Source organism: Phyllostomus discolor, chromosome 14 (genome assembly GCF_004126475.2).
Source record: "Phyllostomus discolor isolate MPI-MPIP mPhyDis1 chromosome 14, mPhyDis1.pri.v3, whole genome shotgun sequence".
NCBI classification, from domain to species: domain Eukaryota; kingdom Metazoa; phylum Chordata; class Mammalia; order Chiroptera; family Phyllostomidae; genus Phyllostomus; species Phyllostomus discolor.
The window spans coordinates 45,250,148-45,270,782 of NC_040916.2; the positions used below are offsets into that span (position 1 = coordinate 45,250,148).

General features: G+C 47.2%; 1 protein-coding gene across 8 annotated transcripts in view; it reads right to left on the reverse strand.

Moving 5' to 3' along the window:
* The window catches only part of PI4KB (phosphatidylinositol 4-kinase beta), a 26,577-nt gene extending 7,758 nt beyond the window's left edge, over positions 1–18,819 (reverse strand). Inside the window, exons 1-7 of one of the 8 annotated variants that reach the window (XM_028502612.2) lie at positions 18,420–18,816; positions 17,328–17,529; positions 10,075–11,008; positions 5,560–5,604; positions 2,868–3,095; positions 1,813–2,040; positions 1–12 (exon numbers count right to left, since the gene is read on the reverse strand). The exon at positions 1–12 is cut by the window's left edge and continues 98 nt beyond it. In XM_028502612.2, coding sequence (XP_028358413.1) covers positions 1–12; positions 1,813–2,040; positions 2,868–3,095; positions 5,560–5,604; positions 10,075–10,980 — 1,419 coding nt within the window. In that variant the 5' untranslated portion in view covers positions 10,981–11,008; positions 17,328–17,529; positions 18,420–18,816. Of the gene's footprint in view, positions 13–1,812; positions 2,041–2,867; positions 3,096–5,559; positions 5,605–10,074; positions 11,009–14,647; positions 14,789–17,327; positions 17,530–18,419 lie in introns of those variants that run through there. The other 7 variants (XM_028502609.2, XM_028502614.2, XM_028502611.2 and 4 more) reach the window with 7 other exon arrangements.
* Between the last annotated feature and the right edge of the window lie 1,816 nt (positions 18,820–20,635).

Below are 20,635 nucleotides of genomic sequence, written 5' to 3' on the forward strand. Positions count from 1 at the left end.
CACTTCAGGGAGCTGCAGAGAGCAGGGGACGGCAGGTCAGAAGCACTAGGCACAAGTCTCGCTCCCTGCACCTCCTCTGCAGCTCTCCCTGTGTGTTTGCTGTCTGCATGTCACGATCATCCCTCGCTTCCTGACTCTGCTGCAAAGGGCCTCTCCTGGTTGCACACCATCCTGATCACTTAGGCCTGAAACTGTGTAGGCACCGACATAGGCCCTACAGTGAGTGGTGTTTCTCAAAGTGTGAACTACCTGCACCAGAAATATCTGGAATGCTGCTAAAACCAGATTCCCATATGGCACACTGGGAACGGGTCTGGAAGTCTGAATTTTTAACAATTGTCTAGAAAACCCCTGGCACATTCAAGTTTGCAAACCACTGCTGTGACCATCACAGAAAGTGGAACTTTCAACCTTGTACTAAGAGCTCCCCACGGCTAGGGATGCATCCTCTCTTGGGGTCCAGAACAGACTCTCTCTAGACTAGGATCCATGACCTTTCTTCAGTCTAGTCTCCCCTTCTCCCTCTAACTACCAAGTCCCCTTTTTCTTCCTTCCTTTGTACTAGAGCATTTCTCAACTCCATTTATCATTTATCACACACTGCCTTTTTGTATATCTTACACATTTTTTTTTTCTTCTATGTCTGTGTCCAATTTCCCCAAGTAGACTGTAAACTCAAGGACAGTTCTCTTTTCATATGGTGAGATCTGGTTGCATCACAGCCCTACATAAAATCCTGCTCTGGCTCCCTACAACCCCAGAATAAAGTCCAAGTTTCTTCCCGCAGCTTACAGGACCCTATCTCCAATCTGGCCCATGACAGCCTCTCCAGCCTCATAGGTCACCACTTCACACCCACACATCATACAAAATTTCATTCAGTTCCTAAGATGAGTCAAGCTCTCTCATCTTCCAGTCTTTGCAAAAGCTATCCCCTTTGCCTAGAATACTCTGTCCAGCTAATTCGTAACCATCTTCAGGTCTCCTCTGACATATTACTTCCTCCAGGAAATCTTTTGGGGTGTATCCAACCCCAAGTCTGGAATAAGTGTTACCCTCTACCATCAGGTGCTCCCATAATTCCCCATTCTCTACAGCGTAACCTAGATCACACCATACTACAACTACCTGCTGACTAGTCTTCTACTGTCTCCTATCAGGTCAGAAACACCTTGCAGGCAGGGCCCTGGTTTTGTTTACCAGCACACAGCACTCAGGGCTGGCACAAAAAAGGCCCTCCCTAAATAGTTCTTCAATGAATGAATGGATTATAACTTAGCATCCTCTGCTTTCCTAAGACAACTTCATATAGCAGGTATTCATTCATTCATTCATTCATTCATTCATTTTTGGGGGGTAGGAGGGAGAGAAACATTGATGTGCAAGAGAAACATTGATCAGTTGCCTCTTGCACACCCCAAAATGGGGACCTGGCCCACAACCAGGCATGTGCCCTGACTGGGAATCAACCAGCAACCTTTTGGTCCGCAAGCCGGTGCTCAGTCCACTAAGCCACACCAGCCAGGGCTTGATAAATTTCTTGATTAAATTTATCTCATTCTCTCAGCTTAGAAGTTCTTCCTTACATTTAATCTAAACTCCTGCAGGAAAATGAGCTCTACCTGAATCTACTCCAGACTAGAGCTGTTCAATTCGCTCAGAGCTTTGCCCTTTCATACCCAATACTACCTATTTTTTTCATTTGGACTCTTGCCTCAGCCTGCCTCAGGGTGTGTTTTCTTGTGTGAAATATACTGGACGCTCCTGGAGAATAGGTGTTTTGCCCAGTGTTACCTCCTTGAGCTCCCTCACCTCCACCTGCAGCTCGCCTATGTCGTCCACTGACCAGGCCTCATCATCGTTGTCATAGTTGGGCACAGTGCTGAAGCTGCCTGCCCGCTGCTCATGGGTGATACCACATTCAGGCAGGTTCTCTACGGACCGTGTGCTTCGGATTCGGTTCTCAGGGATCCGGGCAGGGACATTGGTGGTGTCGAAGTTTTCACATTCAAGGACTTCCACATAGATCAGGTAGGGAGCCTGGAGGAAAGCGAGAACAGTATTTGCAGTTCACCTGCACCACTGTCTCTCAAATCTCAACTCTGTTAACGCAGTTCTTCCTGCTGCCCACTCCTAGGTTCAACACCCAACCATCTGTTCCAACACTATGAACGCCGTATTTAGAGCAGGAACTTGTCCTACAAACACCTATATAAGAATTTGGGTGAGAGAGTGCACCCAAGCCTTCACAATGGTTCAGCTGAGCTTCAAAATATATAAGGATGCATCTGGGCAAAACCACTCCAAATTACGAATTATAACCCATCAGAGAGGCATGGAACCCTCTGGGGATTTGTCCTAAAGACAAAAAGACTGGGAAAAAGCTGGGCACTGTTCCAAGCATGGCTCTGATCTTCAATACTTCTAAAGGAAAATCTGAACCATTAATACTCATTCCAGCCAGCACCAAATTTAGCCAATTCTCTCCAATGTGAATGGGGCATAATTCTCTCCTCCTTGCCCACTGTGTTCAGAAAAAGTATTAGAAACAACAGATTTCTCTGTTCTCATGTTGCTATACCTGAAAAGCCTATGAGTTACGGAGGGCTGCAGAAGAGCTACCAAAAAGACTGTTAAGGAGGGGTGGAGAGTGACTCTCTTGAGACATGGCAAGAAGTGAGCTGGAATGATCAGGCCTCTTTGGTCCAGAAAAACAAAGCACAAGACAGGGAATAAGAAGGCCCTCAGAATCACAAAAGCATGAAGGTAAAGTCATGTGCACCTGAACCATGAAGTCTAGGATGCTGGTGGAGCATCTTTGGGCATAGACACAAAACCTGGACAACCATGGAGTCAAGTCCACCTACCTTGTCCTTGGAATTGAGGACAACAGCCTGTGTGTGGGGCACACGGACCACGTGGTGGTCAAAGCCGGCAGTGGGCAGCCAGACTCGGGCAGGGAGCTTATGGTTGAGCAGGGAGAGCTCTGAGATCAGCCGCTGTGTTTTCTGCTCCTTGGTGGGGAGCGTGGCTAACCGCTTGCCGATTGCCATCAGGGACTTGATGAATTCTCGCTCAGGAGCCAGTCTGACAGGCTATAGGGAGTTGGGGTGAAGTAAAAGACGATGAAGAAACCACAGTAAAAAGTGGCCCATCCATTCAATCACTCCTGGCCATGCAGGCCAGGGATCCCAGTGTCTAGAGAACTCTAGGGAAGGAGCTACCGTTTAGCCCTAGTAGGAGATCCTACCCCATCCCTGGCAAATTGAATTGGGAAGAGGTGGAAGAGCCAGCACATTCCTTCTCCACAGGCTGTTTATCGAGGGTAAAAGTGTGTGAATCCAGGTCACTGCAATGCACCCCTCTTCTCTAGACTTGAATTCCTCAGGAAATGTCCCAAGGCTTCAAGATGGGTGGGGGGACAATATCCAGAGAGGGCCTTGGAGAGAAGAGCTCCCTATAGCTGAAGGGCTTTACCCATCTTGAGAATGGGGATGTTACTTTCCCCACCTGGATCCTTAGGCTGGGGCTCTGCTAGGGCCCATGAGGCTAGGGAAGGGGGCTCTGAGTCAGTATTTCCCCTTTCAAAGGAGGACTCACTCCATTCAAATGACCTTTGTTGATTTACATGGCACCCCGCCCCATCCACCCCATGATCTCTTACCAGAGGTCAGTGCACATGCAGGGGATGAGAAGAGGATGAGCAGATTTAGGATTACTGAGGGGATGATCAGTGGGGAAAGGAAAAGCAGATGTAGGAATTTGGGATTACTAAGGGAATGATCAATGGGGAAATGGAGGAAGGCTGGTGTGGGCAGATGGGTGGGGAAAGTAATGGCTCCTTTCACTTGACATTGGCCCTGAAGGCCTGTCTCTTTCAGTGATTCCTCCTTGGGTCCTTTCTCCCTACCTTTCAGGACTAGGGTCCCCATAGTTACTCCCTGTTGAGTTTGACTCCTCATGCCAGGCACTTGTCATTCCCAGAAAGAGCAGAGTCAGTCTGGGGTATGAGATGGGGATGAAGGAGAAGATGGACTCAGCTGGCCTCAAGAGGGGCTCTTTTCCTTAAGTCCTTCTACCACCAGGAGCATCTGATCAAGACAGCCACCCAGCTCCCCACCCCAGCTCCCCTCAGGTACATAAGAACAGTGTCTCCTCCATTCATAGAAACAGTATTTCACTCACCAGGCTTTTCTCTCCCTTTCTGTGTGTCTTGCTTAGTTTCCTGATTGAGAATTTCTACCCTCACTCCCTCAAACTGCAAAAAAGAGCTTCTTTTGAAAGCTGGGCAGTACCAGGCCTACCTCTGCATGTGTACAGAGCCAGGTTCAAAGGAACAGCTAATCAGCAGCCTCTACCCCACAGGGGGCTGGCTCAGGGCCCCACAAAGTAATGAAATAGGGTGTCGGAATCAGTCACGAACGCTTTGGGAGGCAGAGTTGAAAAGAGATACAAGAAGACAATAGAACTAGGCTTCTGTGGTCCCCGGAAATATCCCAGGGGCTGAACAGAGAAAGAGAAAGGAAGAGGACTCACTTCTTCATTCATCCTGATCCCCTAATCCATCCACTCAGGTGGCAAATGGTCACTGTCCCAAGGATCCTCCACCCCAACCAATTCACAGTCATCTCAGATTAGAAAAGGCAACATTCCTTCCCATCTTCAAATCAGCATTTGGGAGGGGGGCCCCTAAGTTATGTGAGTGTGTTGGAAATGTGACCCCAGGCCTTCAGAGATGGGCTCTGCCACATGGGAGGAGGTAGGAATCATGATTGAAAGGGGATCAGCACAGAACAGGGAAAACGGATTGGGAAGACAAATCAAAAATAAAATGTAAAAGAAAAAAATCATCCAAACTCCCAGAGGGTCCAGCATTTCCTCTCACGTCTCTGCCCAGCAACAAGGTCTGAGACCCTGTGGAACCAGAGGGTCGGGGGTTAGTCCAGAGGCAACAAGAAAGCAGAATGATGATTAAGGAACACTGTGGGCCGGGAGCTGGGAAAGGGAAGAACTCAGACCTGGAAGAAATGTGGTTGAAGTTAAAAAGAAAACAGGCTGTGGGGACATAAAACTTTCCTTCAGGCCAAATCCCGTTTGCTTTTGAAATCAGCTCACCCAGCATAGGGCCTGGCTTTTAGAAAACACTGAATAAATATTTGATGGTCTGATGGCAGAAGCCACGGGGAAAGGGTCTTGGGTAGAAGAAACTGGATCCTGGGGGCGCTCTCTGCCAAGCAGTTCTTGGCATCAATCCAGGGGTAAATTCTACCTCTCCCCCAGCTGTTTGCTGCTAGAGATTCAGGAGCTGGGGGCTGAAACACACTGCATCCCAGCTGTCCCCGGGAAAAGGATCAACTGAGCCCCACTGAGCCTGGGCTCAGGGCACTGGCGACAGGCAGGGGACTCCCCCAGGTCTGGGAGGCCCAGGAAGGAGAAGCTGATCTCCTAGGCAAAAAAAAAAAAAAAAGCACCTTTTAACTCCAACCTTGGCCTGGGGACGGAGAGGAAATGCGGCCATTGGGGGAGCCTGCCACCCAGTCCCAGCCTGGCCCCACTTACGGAACTGAATGAATTATCAATACTCTCGTTGCTGGAGGAGAGCTCCTGGGAAAGGGCCAGAGGACAAAGGGAGAAGAAGGAGGGGGCAGGGAGGGAGGGGAGAGAGACAAAGGCAAAGAATTTAGGTCCAACTTGGATCATATCTGCTTCTCTGGTGTAGCTCTACCTTTCTGCTTCATTGAAAGAAAGTCAACCCAGAAATGCCACTTGCCCGGATTTTTGACACTGTGGGAGGTGCTGGAAGGCTAGCTCAGGCCTTGTGGTCAGAAGGGTTGAACAAACAGTGGCCTCTGTTTTTCACTTTCTTCCCTTCTGTTCTTGCAAGAATCTTGCTTTTAGGACAAAATCCTAAAGATGGGACCCTTAGGGAGGTAATAACTGCTCTCAGTCAAATCCTTCTCCATGGAGACCACCACAGAGAAACTGAATGTAACAAGCTGCATGTCCCCCATATTGGAAACTCTGTTCCCCCAGCTTCTTTGAAGTGTCAAGGAGGAAGCAGAAGAGCTATAGTTTCAGTGCCAGGTATATCTCCACACTAATCAGCCTCATCACCACCCTGAGAAGTCTCATCCCCACCTTGGCTCCTGGCAAGGGGTACCACAGACCCATAAGCATGAAACCTTTGGGCTAGATGCTGTTGGAGTAAAGAGTGAGTATCTTTCCTATCTACCACCCCACCCCACCCCCTAGGCCTCCTATCAGACCATTTCACATGACAATTACAGTTTTAGGCCCTAAGTTGGGAGCTGGGTCCTAGCTGATTCCATCTGAGAAAGGTGGGCAGCTGAGCAGCAGCTGTCCTAGTACCAGCCGAGGGGGGTATCTAAACTTCACCTGTTCCTGTGTCTTACAGGGATCCCTGAGCAAAACAGGGGAAAGGGCCAGCGGTCAAACTCTAATTCAATGGTTCTGCTGCAGCTTGTGTGCAGGCCCTTCCTGCGTTCTGTGCAATGAACTCTCCCAGGGCAGGGAGAAGGGGTAATACCTATGCACGAACCTGCAGTAGAGAAGGGGCCTGGACTTAAAAGATGAAAGTCCTGGGAGCTCCCAGGGCAAGAGGGCAGTGGTCACTGAGCGTCTACTTTGCAATTAGCATTTCAAGCATCTGCTTAATTCAATTTCATGGTATAAGTTCTTTTCTGGCTGGAGGTCCTAAAGTCAGGCCCCTCCCTGAAGAATCTGGGGAGAGAGGCACTTGGAGGGAGAAGCCAAACCAAACACTCCCACGGCAACAACTCTTCTGCTTTGGGTAGAGGTGGAAGGAGAACTAAGCCAGCGAGGATGCCAGAGTCTATCATGACTTAGTGGTTCGATTTCTATCCGTGAGCTAGTGGGGGAAGGAAGAGCAGGCAGGATATTGGCTCCCTGAGCAACACTCCAGCTGATTCTCTCACAGACAGGTTCTGTCTGACTCATTAACAGCCTCGGGGGAGAGGAGATGTGTCATGGCCAGCTCCTCTCTTCTGTGTAGGCTTGAGTCACTCATACTGAGTCAGCTCCAAGGAGAAAAGCTGAGGCCAAGAAGCTGATAGCACACCATATTGGGCTGGCAGGCTCACTGAGGCTACCAGTGTGACATGCAGCAGATTTCTCTGTACAAAGGTTGCAGTCCTGTAAAGACAAAGCTGATCCACTGGAGTGTCATCATGTGGGGTGGGACCTAACTGTGCCCCGCCCCCCACGCCAAATGATTTACCACTGAGTTACAAATGGGAAGGAAAACTGCCCGAGCATATCTCCCTGACTAGGCTGATTGTAGGGGAGAGTATAAAGGATTCCTCATTAAAAGAAAGTAAGAGCCTCTTTGAGATCTGGGCAAAGCTCTGCAAGGAGACTGCAGGCAGGGAGAGAGCTGTACAAGCAGCCTCTCCTCTGAGCCCCACCCTCCAGGGTACCTCTACAGGTGGCCAGAGTACAGGATTAAACTCAGAACCCACAGGGAGAGCAAGGGATGGGGAGCAGAGTCAGGTCTCCTTCTAGCCTCTGAGAGTTTCTGCTCAGACCTTAGATAATTATGTGCTTGGTATTAGTAAGCTGTATACATCTTTCTCATATGCAGGAAACAACTCTTCAAGAGTCACAAACTCCACGAAAAACTGTTACAACTAATAAATTCAGTAAAGTTTCAGGGCACAAAATCAACTCAAAAACTAAACAGTGCCCTAGATAGGGTGTATCCATATTACCTTATAGGTTCCTGGAGAGAAGGGACAGCATTTTATCTTCCGTCCTCTACTGCCTCTAGCACACGGCTTTATACTTTGTGTAAGCTCAATACTATTTGTTGAGTGAATGAATGTTGCGGGACAGGGGAGGAGAAATAGTAGTATTGGTACTTGGAGACAAAGGCCTTGAGAGATGTATCCTCAAAATGACAAAGGGGTGTGGAGAGACCTCTGTGCTGAAGATTACAATGCTTAGACTCCTAGTGATATTCATGTTGATTCTCTCTTACTTTTGATCTCACATTTCCTGAGGAGCCGCAGTGGATTTAGGTGTCTTATTCTGCCAGCGTCAGATAACCTAAGAGCCTGGCGATGTGGTATCTCCTTCCTTTCCTGGATCTAGTGTCCCACAATAAAGAAGCCAGGTTGGGAAGAATGGCAGCTAGAGGCCACCCTAGAGGATTTAAGCATGCACAAAATATCTGCGTCTCAGGGTGTCAGCCATAATCCCACCTGGGCAGGGGTTAGATGGGACCAAGGATCAGCACAGAATAAGAAAAGCCCTGAAGCTTCACCCTTTCTGGTGCTAAGACGAAGACACAAAATACAAACAGAGAAAAGGCAGGCCTGGCAAGAAACACTGGGGACTCACTTCCAACTGCCTCACACTCACACCGCTTCAGACCTGACTCCAAAAGGAAGAGCTCCCAAAACTTTCATGACCTTAGTCCCTCCAGATCTGGGTGATTCCTCTTGCTCTGCAACAACCTCCCTTCACAACTTTGGGCTTCCCTGCCATGTACAACCAGAGATGAATATCGTCTTTTTTGCTTCTCAGAGCTGAGCTCTGCCTGTGCATGGATGTGGAAGCCTAGATGGCTAAGGCCTAGGCTGTTCTTCCCCCATTGGACTCTGACAGCTGAGAACCTGGGAAAATAGATGCTGAGAAATAACCAAGATAGATCAGCTGAATGATTAGGAGCCCCAGCTATGATGTGAGGCCTAGTGTGACATTCTCTAGTGGAGATGTTGGACAAACCAACTAACTTCACTAAGCCTTTGCTCAATGGTAAAATAAACTTGTCCATTAGTGTTGTTGGGAGGATTAAATTTAAAATACTTGACACAATGCACATAACAAGTGCTCAATAAATGTTAGCTCTTTTAGCCTATTACTAAATTATCATAATACTGAATTTCCAGAGAAAGCAGCCTCTGTAGTTTCCATCCCTCCTGCCTTTTCCCTTCCCTAGTCATTCTGACCTTCTTCTAGCTGAAAGAAGTCCCACTGTATCAAAAACGTGGGTGGGCTATATGCCCCAGAGAGGCAGATGCCAGCACCACAGCTATATGCATTTTCCAACAAGCACAAATTCCTCGTTCTTTTCTCCCTTCATTTCTAGGCTGGGCTGGCAGCCAGGATGGGAGCCAGGCTGGTGGTGAGCCAGAGGCAGGGGGGCTGGGGGGCACTAGGGCACCATTGTCTGGCTGGGACACCAGGTCACTGACATGTGGTTGTCCACTGGGCAACTTTCTCTGCTATGTGTCCAGATGTGGAATGGAAGGTGGGTATAATCTACTGATGTGCTTACCACCTCCTTGCTCTGTGTCCTAAATCGATATTCCCAAATACTGCTGTAGCACTCTCTTCTTTCTAGACACTGGGTATGTCCAAGATTTACTCTATACCAAGATTGCTTCCCTCTTTCCTTTGTGCTTCTCCTAAATGATTTGGGAAAGACTGATGTCTTTCCCCTGAGGAAAGGTAGGTAGGAGGAATTCTGCAGGTGTCTTGGAGATATGGAATGAAACTTACCCTTATGAAAACAAAAAGAAGGATCTTCAGGGAGTGGGGTGGGGTGGGGGGGGATTATGAAAAGGAGTGGTCAGGAGAATGAAGCTGAGGTTCTATTTAACATCTCCCCTCCCCCAGCACACAAAATTCACACATATAGTCCCTTCTCCTCTCCATGGTTGCTGCTGAGAGTTCCAGTAGATATCCCAGGTTTCAAGTTAGGGTGGGGAGGGTCTCTGCCACAGTTCTCAGTAAGTAAGGAGTTAATGGCATGGCTGTGCAGTTTAGTAAAATCGTTGGACAGAGTCAGGTGTATCAGCCTTGCTATTAGCTATTTGACCTGAGACAAGTCACTTTATCTCTCTGGGTCTCTGAGTTTTTCCTTTGTAGAATGAGGCAGCTGGAATATATGAATTCTAAGGGTTTTTTTCCATTCTTACATTTCATGCTTTTATCAGTGAAATGAAACAGAGAGAAGAAGAGAAAAGGACAGAGTGACCCTGTGTCAGACATCCTGTCTCCATGCCACCTTGCCCCTCCCAGGGATTTTACCTCATCCTCATTCTCCACTTTGGGGTTGCTGGCTGTTCGTTTCAGGTTGCTGCTGAGACTTATACTGGCAGTGGCATCTGACTTAGAGCGCTGGTGAGTCCTTTTAGAGGGAGACAGCCCTGTGTCAGGGGCTGGACTCAAGGAGGGCAGCTCCCTCTTTCGGTGAGCTGGCTTCAGCTCATCTGAGAGGATCAGCTTCCGTAGCTTGGTCCCACGGGAGTGTCGTTGAGTGGAAATGTGCATGTCTGAAGAGTAGGCTCCGAGCAACAGAGCACACTGGAGGGAAAAGTTAATGCTCTGGCGGCAACGGTGGACTATGTAGGGCTTGATGGCATCACCCACATCCTCATCCATGTGGATGTACATGTTAAGCAACTGCGGCAGATAGAAGTCCACATCCTCATTGCGAAAGTAGAAGAGCCGGTTGCCAATGTAGGCTTGCACTCCAGGCTCCTTGGAGTTATACAGGTATGAGATGGCCATGGAGATGTCAAACAGTTTTGACTCAAACAGCCTCAGCAGCCAAGACTGTTTGGCTGAGTTGTTCTGCCGCCGCCTTCTTGCTCCCTTGGCTGTGCCCGAGACCACAGTGGCTCCCATCTCATCTTCCTCCTCTCTTATCTGGGCAGGAGGATCGTCCAGGCAGCGGATCTCACTGTCCACACCATCCCCATTGACCAACTCCAGTGGAGTGCCTCTGCTAGAGATGGCCACACCTCCGTGCAAAAGCTTGACCTTCTCCAGCACCTCCTGGCAGGCCTTTTGGGCCACCTCAGGGTCAATCACTGATAGTTCCCCGACCCCCTCTGTGATGACGCTTAGCAAGGAGCCCCCATTATTTGGTGGACCAGGAGTGGGCTCAGAAGTTGGCTTCAGAGGAGCAGGCTCCACTACTGTGTCTCCCATGGCCACAGCCAGACTTCAAGCTTCCAAGCTGTAGGAGAGAGAAGAGAGAAAGGAAGAGAAAAGGAGACACAGATACATATGGGTTAGTGGTGCCATCCTTAGGTCTTCCCTTTGCCATGAAACCTTCCCAGGCATATCCTCTCTTTTTGTCTTCCTGGATTCCTCCAAAAACAGATGCAAGCCCTGGTTGGTGTAGCTCAGTGGATGGAGTGCAGGCTGCAAACGAAAGTGTCGCAGGTTCGATTCCCAGTCAGGGCACATGCCTGGGTTGCAGGCCACGGCCCCCAGCAACCGCACATTGATGTTTCTCTCTCTCTCTCTTTCGCCCTCCCTTCCCTCTCTAAAAATGGACGAATAAAATCTAAAAAAAAAGCCCTGGCTGGTGTAGCTCAGTGGATTGAGCGCGGGCTGGGAACCAAAGTGTCCCAGGTTCGATTCCCAGCCAGGGTACATTCCTGGGTTGCAGGCCAGAACCCCCAGCAACCGCACATTGATGTTTCTTCCCCCGCCCCTCTCCCTCCCTCCCTCCCTTCCCTCTCTAAAAATAAATAAATAAAATCTTTTAAAAAAATCTAAAAAAACCCCCCCAAAACAAACCCCCCAAAAAACACTAAAAAACAAACAAATAAAAAACAGATGCAAAGTCATCTCCCGCCAAGAAAGCTCTCCCTGACCACCTCTACTTCTGATCACTGCTTTCCTCTTCCTTCTTTCTGCATCTAGTTCCTCAGCTTAGGGTCTGTTCCTAACGTGTATTTGCAAAATGTTGTTTTACATGTGTTATGTTTATATAGGTTTACAAATTCTTCAGCTACACTGACAAGCAATTCTAGTATTATTCCCTTGTCACTAACTCTTCAAATGCTTTTCTATCTTTGTGTTCTTCCCATACCTCCCTTTAAATGCCTGCCAATAACCTTTTTCTTTTCCTCTTTAAACTGTAGTTCTGTACTCACACAACACACCGTACAGGTCCTGAGCATCTCACCTTTATTTAGTGGTAAAGTCTTAATGTATTTTTCTAGTTACAAGTATGTTTTAACCTTCCCTTTTAGACCCACAGTTCCCAAGGAATAAGGGCGAGCAAATACCAGGCCAGGCTTCACTTAGAAATACACAGCTCTAAAATGACCATCATCAATGCTGAAAAATGTGCCATTTCTCTGACTTCATGATGTGATTTCCTCTTTTTCCAGTGCTGTGGCAGCTAAAGTGTAGTGGGAAGAGTCCTGAACTTGGAGTCAAATAGGCTGGGGTTCAAAATTCTGCCATTATGAGATATATAAACTTACGTAAGCCATGTCTGTTCTAAGTTTCAGTTTCCTTGACTGCAAAAATGGGAAAAACCTATCTACTTTCCATTGTTGCCATGCGCAGAATAAATAGCTTCATGCATGCAAAAGTATCCAGCGTAGTCCCTCACACATGTAGTACTTAGTAAGTGCAAGCTGAACCCTAATTACTGAAAAGATTAGTAAACAGAGTGTGTGCCTGTGTGTGTGTGCACACACACACAGTTTATTATAAGGGAAGCGAATTATAGTTATCTTGTTGTTTGAAAATCTTCTAAAACATTTATGAAAGCCCTCCACTATCCAAACATTACTTTACCCATGCTCATACACACACTCTAAGAACAGGAGGGACTGTGAGAAGGTAAGAAGAAATCAGGTTGGAACTCCTGGGTATAAAATATCTAAAGAACAGGGGGGAACGGGAATCACTAACTAAGAGTCCCTCTCTGGAGGAAATTCAATGAGAGAGCACTGCTAACAAAAGCCACTGCCTTCCTAGAACAATCCTCCAGAGCCCCACCAGATCCAGACCAGGAGAGTCAGTGCTGAACAGAAAGAAATCTCAAAGAAAGAACTGGGAGAGGCACATTGTTAATGTCAGATCAACCCAGCTCCAGAATCTGGCTGTGGTCAGCAATGGGCTCAGAGGCCTCCTCACAAAAATGCAGACAGGGTGAATCTAAGACATGCTTCAGAGTGTGGGCAAGAGGAAGGCAGTGGCTACTGTAGAGCTGGAATGCAGGTAATTTCCAACTAACAGTGACATCACCTTTGACCTTAGTGAACCTGGGTGCATATACTTTGGATAAGTGGAAGGAGGCCCAGATACAGATTCACTAGTCACTCTGGAAAGCCCCATTTTCCACTGCTACCTTCCCAGGGCCTCTTACTGTACCTCTGAAATGTTAAAAGTCAAAGTTACTTTCATCTGTCTGATATTACATAGTTTAGTTCCCTGTCTCCCAACTGTCAGCATTAAACTCTTGTAGGAAGGCAGATGGGGAACTCTTCTGTTTTCAGAGATCACCCAAAAAGCTTATTTCAATTTCTCTTTCTCTCAACTATGTCAAGCAAGAAGTTCATTCCCGAATTTAATATCCCTAATACAGTTTGGGTTTGGCGTCGGTAAAAAAATGTGGCAACTCTTTCACTATACTCTCTCCTCAAATTATGCAGTGCCCTTTGAGCAGTAGAACCAGCACGGCTGCCTGTGTGAATCTGTCTCTACTCGCAGCTATGGGTTGCACAGGAATAATAAGAAGAAAGCTTTAATCACTCCCTGCCACACCTCGGTAGTGTACTCTGCACCAGGGGTCATTCTAATTCAACGGGGACCACTACCCTTTAGGACTACTTAAATGCCCACTTGACAGCTTCAATGGGTTTTATGCAAACAACTCTTTTTTTTTTCTCTCTCAATCTTTCTATGCTTGGCACACCTTTCCCTTCTTCTCTACTCCAGAGACTTTCAAGTCACCAAATGCTCATAAAGTCCACGTTTCAAAACTTCTAAGGAAAATGAAGTTCAGATATTCTTCCACATACAGTGTGTCTCAGATTTCACTAGAAAATGCAGCAGCTGTCTGCCCCAACTGATCACAGTGGGGATTATTTCTGGCACCAGGAAGGGAGGTGAGAATAACATCATTTCTTTCACCCTATGGCTCACCTAGGAATCCCTCATCACAGTATGTAGGGGACTTTCCCACTTAACAGCTACTCCACTTGGCAGCCTTTATTACCCAGGGAACCAGATGATGTCAAGAGGTGCATGAAAATCAGAATTCTCTCCTACGCAGGCAGCTCTGCCACTAGAAACTGCCAAACTGGACCTGGGCCTCCCTCCTGTCCTCTCTGAGTCTCAGAAACTGCCTGTATCTGAAGCAAGATATGGGAGGAAGAAGGTATTGAAGGGAATTTAGGTTGTTTTGGCAATTTAGACAATAAAAAATAAGGAATGGAGTCTCTAAAACCTAAATCCAGATATGGTCCTCAATATCAATTCCTTCAGTTTCAAATACAAAGAAAACACAGCTCTGATAAGTAACCATTCTCAAGAAAATGAAAGGACTAGAACATGAAACGAAAAAAAAAAGAAACAGGCCCTGCATTCAGTACCCTTCAACTTGTGAGTCAAAGAATAAGAAAAAAGTGAAAGCTCTGGCTGGTATGGCCCAGTGGACTGAGTGTGGGCCTGTGAACCAAAAGGTCACTGGTTTGATTCCCAGTCAGGGACCATGCCTGGATTGTGGGCCAAGTCCCTGGAGATGGATGTGTGACAGGCAACCACATATTGATGTTTCTTTCCCTTTCTTTCTCCCTCCCTTCCCCTCTAAAAAATAAATAAAATCTTTAAAGAAGAGAATCCAAACCTTTTATATCAAACGATTCCTGCGGCTCTCAATAACATTCAGACAACTGAGGCTCCATATTTCACACTAGGCGTTTAATTTGGCCTTCTAGTGAGACTGCAAGAGGATCAAAGAGGTCTCCTCTGTGCTAGTGCAGCAGTTGGCTTCTAGGAAAGAGGGGTGAAAATACTGACAACTGACTGGGTTCCACAGCTATGTGTGGGCAATGTTGGGAATCCCCATTTGAGCATCAGGGGGTTGTTCAGAGCAGAGCAGCAACTGCAGAGGACAGAGGGGTTTACAGGCATGTGTTCTGTATGACTGAGCATTTAAGTGAATGTCTCCAGAGGACTCTGCGGGGAGGGCACGTTATCACTTAACCTGGCTTTCCGCTTCTCTTCATCTCAAAAGAGTCTAGGCAAACAACCCTCCACTGGCCTCCCTTCAAGGACTTACTGCACTGGTCTCTGCTAGGACGCGGTGGTAAAGAGCCCTGAATCAATCCTCTGACCCAGGTCATCACCATTCCCTTCTTCAAATCTTTTTCCATGGACTAGATAAATATGGATTAGTTTAGACCAATCCACATGTTCTTACATGTTCCTATATTTTCATAGAATGGCCTTTAAGAGATCGTCTGATTTAGTGTTCTGCCTCCAAGCAGCTAGGTGAGCTCAATTTTCCTTCTCCTTTTAAAAGATCCCTTTGAGATGGATCATATGGAAAAAGGGAAGCTGAGCCAATATCTTTATCATCTTACAAGGTGAGTAGTTAAGAAAGACTGTTAAAAATTAAAGGAAAATAAAAGGGAGGTTCAAATATGTTAGTTAAGGTTTCCTGTAGAAAAGAAAATGATATAATCATATAAATAAGCTGTATGAATCCTCCAAAGCTAAATCTTCTTTGTAACAACCAAGAAATCAGAGACACAAGCATTTTATCTAAAGCTATGGTGATAACTTTCAGAAGTAAATACTGAGCTAATTAAGAAGTTAAATCTAAAGAAGTCAAAATAGGGATGAATGAAAAGGGGCTGTAGATTTTCATCATAAACTCATATGTACCATTGTTTTTGTTACCAACTACGCATATACCTCTAATAATGATTTTTTAAAAGTCACTCTTCAAGAGGGATTCCACATCACCCTACGCTACCTGTTTTTGCTGTTAAGAAGTTCCTTTTCATGTTTTAAGGTCTAATTCAAACCTTGCTTCAAGGAGGTCTCAGCTCATCTTTCCCTCTTGACCTCAATGATAGAGATGGAAATTGAGTACTACTTTTTCCTTGTACAACAGAAACACAGGGCTGAGCAGTCAAGCAGGCTCAAGCCCTACTAGGTCACCAGGTAAATGGTCACCCAAGGCCCGTAAAGGGAGCTGGCATCAGGAGAGAGGGCATTCTCAAGCTAGGAGCAGGAGGGTAGGGAGGGCAGTGGTCTTGGGATAGTTAAATCAATATTGAATCAGGCTGAGAACTCTCTGTGCAGTGCCATGGAACTAGTATAAGCAGATTCCAGCCAGACAGCCCAAGCCAGCTCTGGGAGCCTGTGCGGAAAAAGACAGACAACAAAAAAAAGCAACCTGTACACTCACCTCTCTCTGAACTGATCCTCCCTGCCGCAAGCCCCAAATGCACTTGTATGTACTAGGTCCGCTCTTATCTCATGCCAATTTCTGAAAGTTTCCTCCCAAAGTTCTTTCCCTAATCAAAGAATCTCAATTTGCTGCTTTGGATAGTGTTCAGCAAACATATTCTCATGCAGCGTGGACCCAGCTCTGAGAAGGAAGCAGGGAAACTAGGGAAATATGATTTCTCTTTGGGAGAGCTTCCAAGGAGTAAAGCTGCTCCTAAAAAGGGGGATTATGAGTAGACTGCACTCTGGCTAACAAGGAAAGTCAAGGGAGAACGGCGAAGAAGTAGCAAGAGTACGTTCAAACAGGGCTAGTGTTAGAAAATGAATGGAACTTCACGTGCCCTCTCTGCTATCGAGGGCTGAGAGAGAGACATGGCATGCAAGTGGGCAACTAGTTTCAAATCACTCCAATTCTCTTTTCCAGGTAGCTTCCTCAAAGGTTTTTGCCCACAAACACACTTTCCACCTATGGGATCTGGAGTTATGGATCAAGTACAAGAGGAACAGCATGGCAACTTAATGCAGTGGGGGAGAAAAGCAAGGCAGATGGAAGCAGAAGCTTGTCTTTCAAACTGATTTACTTCCATGGTTGTAGACTAGGCCAAGGGGAAATTCTCTGGAGAACTAAAAAAAAAGTATTTATTTACACCAATAAATACTTTTTTGTCTGAAAGACCCAGAATGTTTCGTAAACAAATAAACCAAGTCTAATTTTCCCCCACCTCACATCCTGCTATTAGCCGATTACTGCGCTGGTGCCTATAGAGTGGGCCATTTTCTCAAAAAGGCCCACTCTAGAGGTCAAGTGAGGAAGTTACACGTTGAACACAGAAGCACTAACTCTGAACAGACAAGCTCTTTCCATTGTCCTGTGCTCCTTTTCCCAGTTACCCCCCAACCCTACCCCAGTCCTAAGCCCCTATGGAATCAGCCAAAACTATTCCAGTAAGTCACAGGCAGCAAACTGATTCATCTTGGATCTGGGCAGGGGTGGGAGGACATTCTACTCTGCGATCCCTTTAAGACAAGCTTGAAATTATATAACCCAAAGCAAAATTTCTCACAACCTCATTCAGTTTCCATGCAGGACTGTTCATCCCTTCTAGTGGCTGATCCTGAGTAGTCAACAAAGTGTAATCTGATAGGGACTTCTTCAAAATTTGCTCCATCGTTCAGAAACACCCTTATGTCCAGAAAAGCCTGAGTGAGACAGCTGAGGCTCCCACTCCTCCCAACACATTTTCTTCTTAGTTCAAGGTTTAGCTGATCCTGAAATAAGCAGTATGTGGAGATAAACAGTATGACAGAGAACACACAAAGAACACAGGGAAAACAGAACCCAGTGCCATAAGGATAAGCAAAATCCTTGACACTCAAGGGAGAAGGCGTCAAAGTTGGAAATCCTGAATGGGAAGGGGCACTGTCAGACCTCTCTTCCACAGGAATATACCTCCAAAGGTTGGAGGATTAAGGAGAGGCAAGTAAGCTAAACAAAGTTACAGGGACCATAAAACATTCCAGAGAAGGGTAAGGATTAAAGTTAAAGAACACAAATGCAACTTTGGGAATGACGATGAGATCCCTTAAGGACAGGGGAACAGGCAATTCTTGGAAGCCGATAGCTGGGTGGGGGGCGGTGAGGTAATGGAATCAGAAGAAGCAGAGGAAGAGAGGGCCACAATCTTTTAGCTCAGGGAAATGGTAAGCCAGTGGTGGGGTTGCACAGAGACATCGGAGGAAAGGGGAATAATACGAAAAGGGAAAAAAGCGGAGGCCAAGGGAAAGGTTTGGGGCAGGAGGACACGCAGGGAGGAAAGACAGACAAGGATGGACATTATAAGAGGCATCCTGATGTGGAAAGAGTTCATGACTTAAGAGACAAAATAATTCGGGACGGAGGCAGCAGGGATAAGAGTGAGGGAGGGGGAACCCCCGGGGCAGAGGGAGGAGCTAAACAGAAGAGGAAGCCAAAAATCAGAGAAGTACCCCAGGCTTGGTTGGAAAGGGTGGCGAAGGAACCCGGGGTGCAGCTACCACCGGGAGGGCAGTTTTGTAGTCGAACCCAGGTGTGGGGGCGGGGGAAGGCTGTGCGGGACAGGGTGGGAGAAGGGCCTCCACAACACAGGGCAAAGGGGGCTCATGGGGTAGGAGTCGCTTACCTTCGGGGGACCCCCGCGGAGGGGGTGCGGGCGGTCGGGGTCGGGCTGCCGACACCCCCGCCTCAGCAGCAGCGGCCGCTCCTGGGTTCCATTGGCCGCCTGCGCTTCCCTGACAGCGGCCGCGGCGGCTGCACCAGGCCCCGGCTGCGGGGCTGCCCTCGGCACCGCCTGAAGGGGCCTTCGCGCTGCTTCAAGTTCGACCGGGCCACACAACCTCCTCTTCCTCCCTCCGCACAACCCAGATCCCCCCCAAAAATATTCCCGGCACGGCCTGACTCTTTCAAGCCCCAGACTTTTTTCTTGGGATGTGCTTTCCTGCTTCTCCGACGCTCAGGACCCTACCGACCCCATAGTAATCCAATGAGTCCAGTGAGCTGCCTGGAACATGCCTGTTTAGAAATAGAAAAGGGGGCGGGGAACAGATGTTTGGAAGCTGGAGAAGGAGGAGAGGAAGAGCCTACCGGTGGAAGGAGGGGCTAATCTTTGGGAGGCGTACCTAAAAGGTCGAATTTGCCAGGCTTAAGGAGCCGAAAGGGAAGTAAATTTTGGTGGATAAGGTGGCAGGGGCTCCAGGCTTAGAGCAAAGAGCGGCAGGTGGGCGGGGGTACCTTGTTAGAGGAGGAGCGCACTTACTGCGTACTTCTGTAAGCACATGCAAATTATATGTAAATACGTCCTTTTGATTTAGCAAGTTACAATGATTGCAATCAGTGGCTTTACCCCCTCGCCTATTACACATGACTCCGTTAGTAAATCAGGCTGTGGAATGGACGGGGGCGGGGGGGGGGGGGCTCTGTGGGGAGGAGAGAGAGAGAGGGTGGGCGGGGAAGATAGTCACCCTCAGTATTCTTTTCCTATTCATATTAAAGGACCAAGTCCAGATTAGTTCCTTTATTGTTTCGGGAATCCTGCGGTCCCAGGGCGTAAATTTTTCACCGACAGTGTTGCGGCTCGAGGCCGCGGTTCTGCCTCTGAAGTGGCCACTTGCCTGGGCAGCCTTTGGCCTCCAGCCTCCGGACGTCGATTCCTCTAGAGAGGGAATGGACAGGGCCAGTTTGGGAGAGGTGAGTGAAATGATAAAGGCTTGGGGTGGGGTTTTTTTTGTTGTTGTTGGGGGGTGGGGAGACAACCCTTCCTTCTAAATAAAACCATGTAAAACTTAACTAATAAACAAAAGCATGCCCTGCAGGACCTCTGTTGTTGGTTTTGTTCATGTGCCAGCATTTTTATTGATTGGGAGCCGTCTCTATCAGAACCTCTGTCCCAACCCTCATAGGCCCTTACGTATTTTACAGGGAGACTAGCTATTTGAGCCTAGATCTTGGATGCCCCCTTCCCGGCCACTTACAGGCTGCTTGATTTGGGATTACTGATTTAACCTCCTTTTACTGAGGTTTCTATGTCTGCAAAGTGAATCCAGGAATATTAACGCTTTCCAGGGTGTTGTATTAAAAGAGTACAGATTACTACTATATATAGTACTATATTACTATTATTGGGACAATAATATAGAATAGATGAAAGAAAAGAGGGTCACTACTTCAGTGTTTAATTGGAAGACAGAATAAAGGTAGTAGCTTGAAAATATCTATGTAAAACATGCAACATGTATAAAAGTAGAACAAAGAGGGTAACTAGTGGCTGAAAGAACATAGAGGAGTATGTTTAATTAATAAGGAAAGCCTAGCCACCCAGTATATGGTGAATGAATGAATGGCTTAAAAATATTGTGAGCCAGGTCTCAGGAGAATTATTGGGTGTGATCCAGCATAACAAAAAAGAGGAGGGGCTGAAAAAAAAAGCATGCTAAGAACAGAAATGGAAATTTGTTCAAATTATGAGAGGACAGGCTGGTAAGCCATATATGTTAAAGCAGAAGTACAGCAACGAAAGATGAGGCTGAGAGTACCAAAGATAGTTTAAATTTGTCACCACTGGTCCAGTGGAGTGGGGAATCGTTAGCCTGTCTGTTAGGCCTAGCTGCTCTTGGCTAGTAGCTCCCAGTTAGCTGTCAGGCAGGTATCAAGATGTGATGCCCTGCTTTTGCCTACAATTCTTTTTTAAATTGACTTTTAGAGGAAGAGAGGGAAAGAAAAAGAGAAACACTGATTTTGTTGTTCCACTTACTTATACATTGATTCATTCATTGATATGTGCCCTGAGCGCTACCCGTGATCGAACCCACAACCTTCAGTATCAGGCTCTAACCAGCTGAG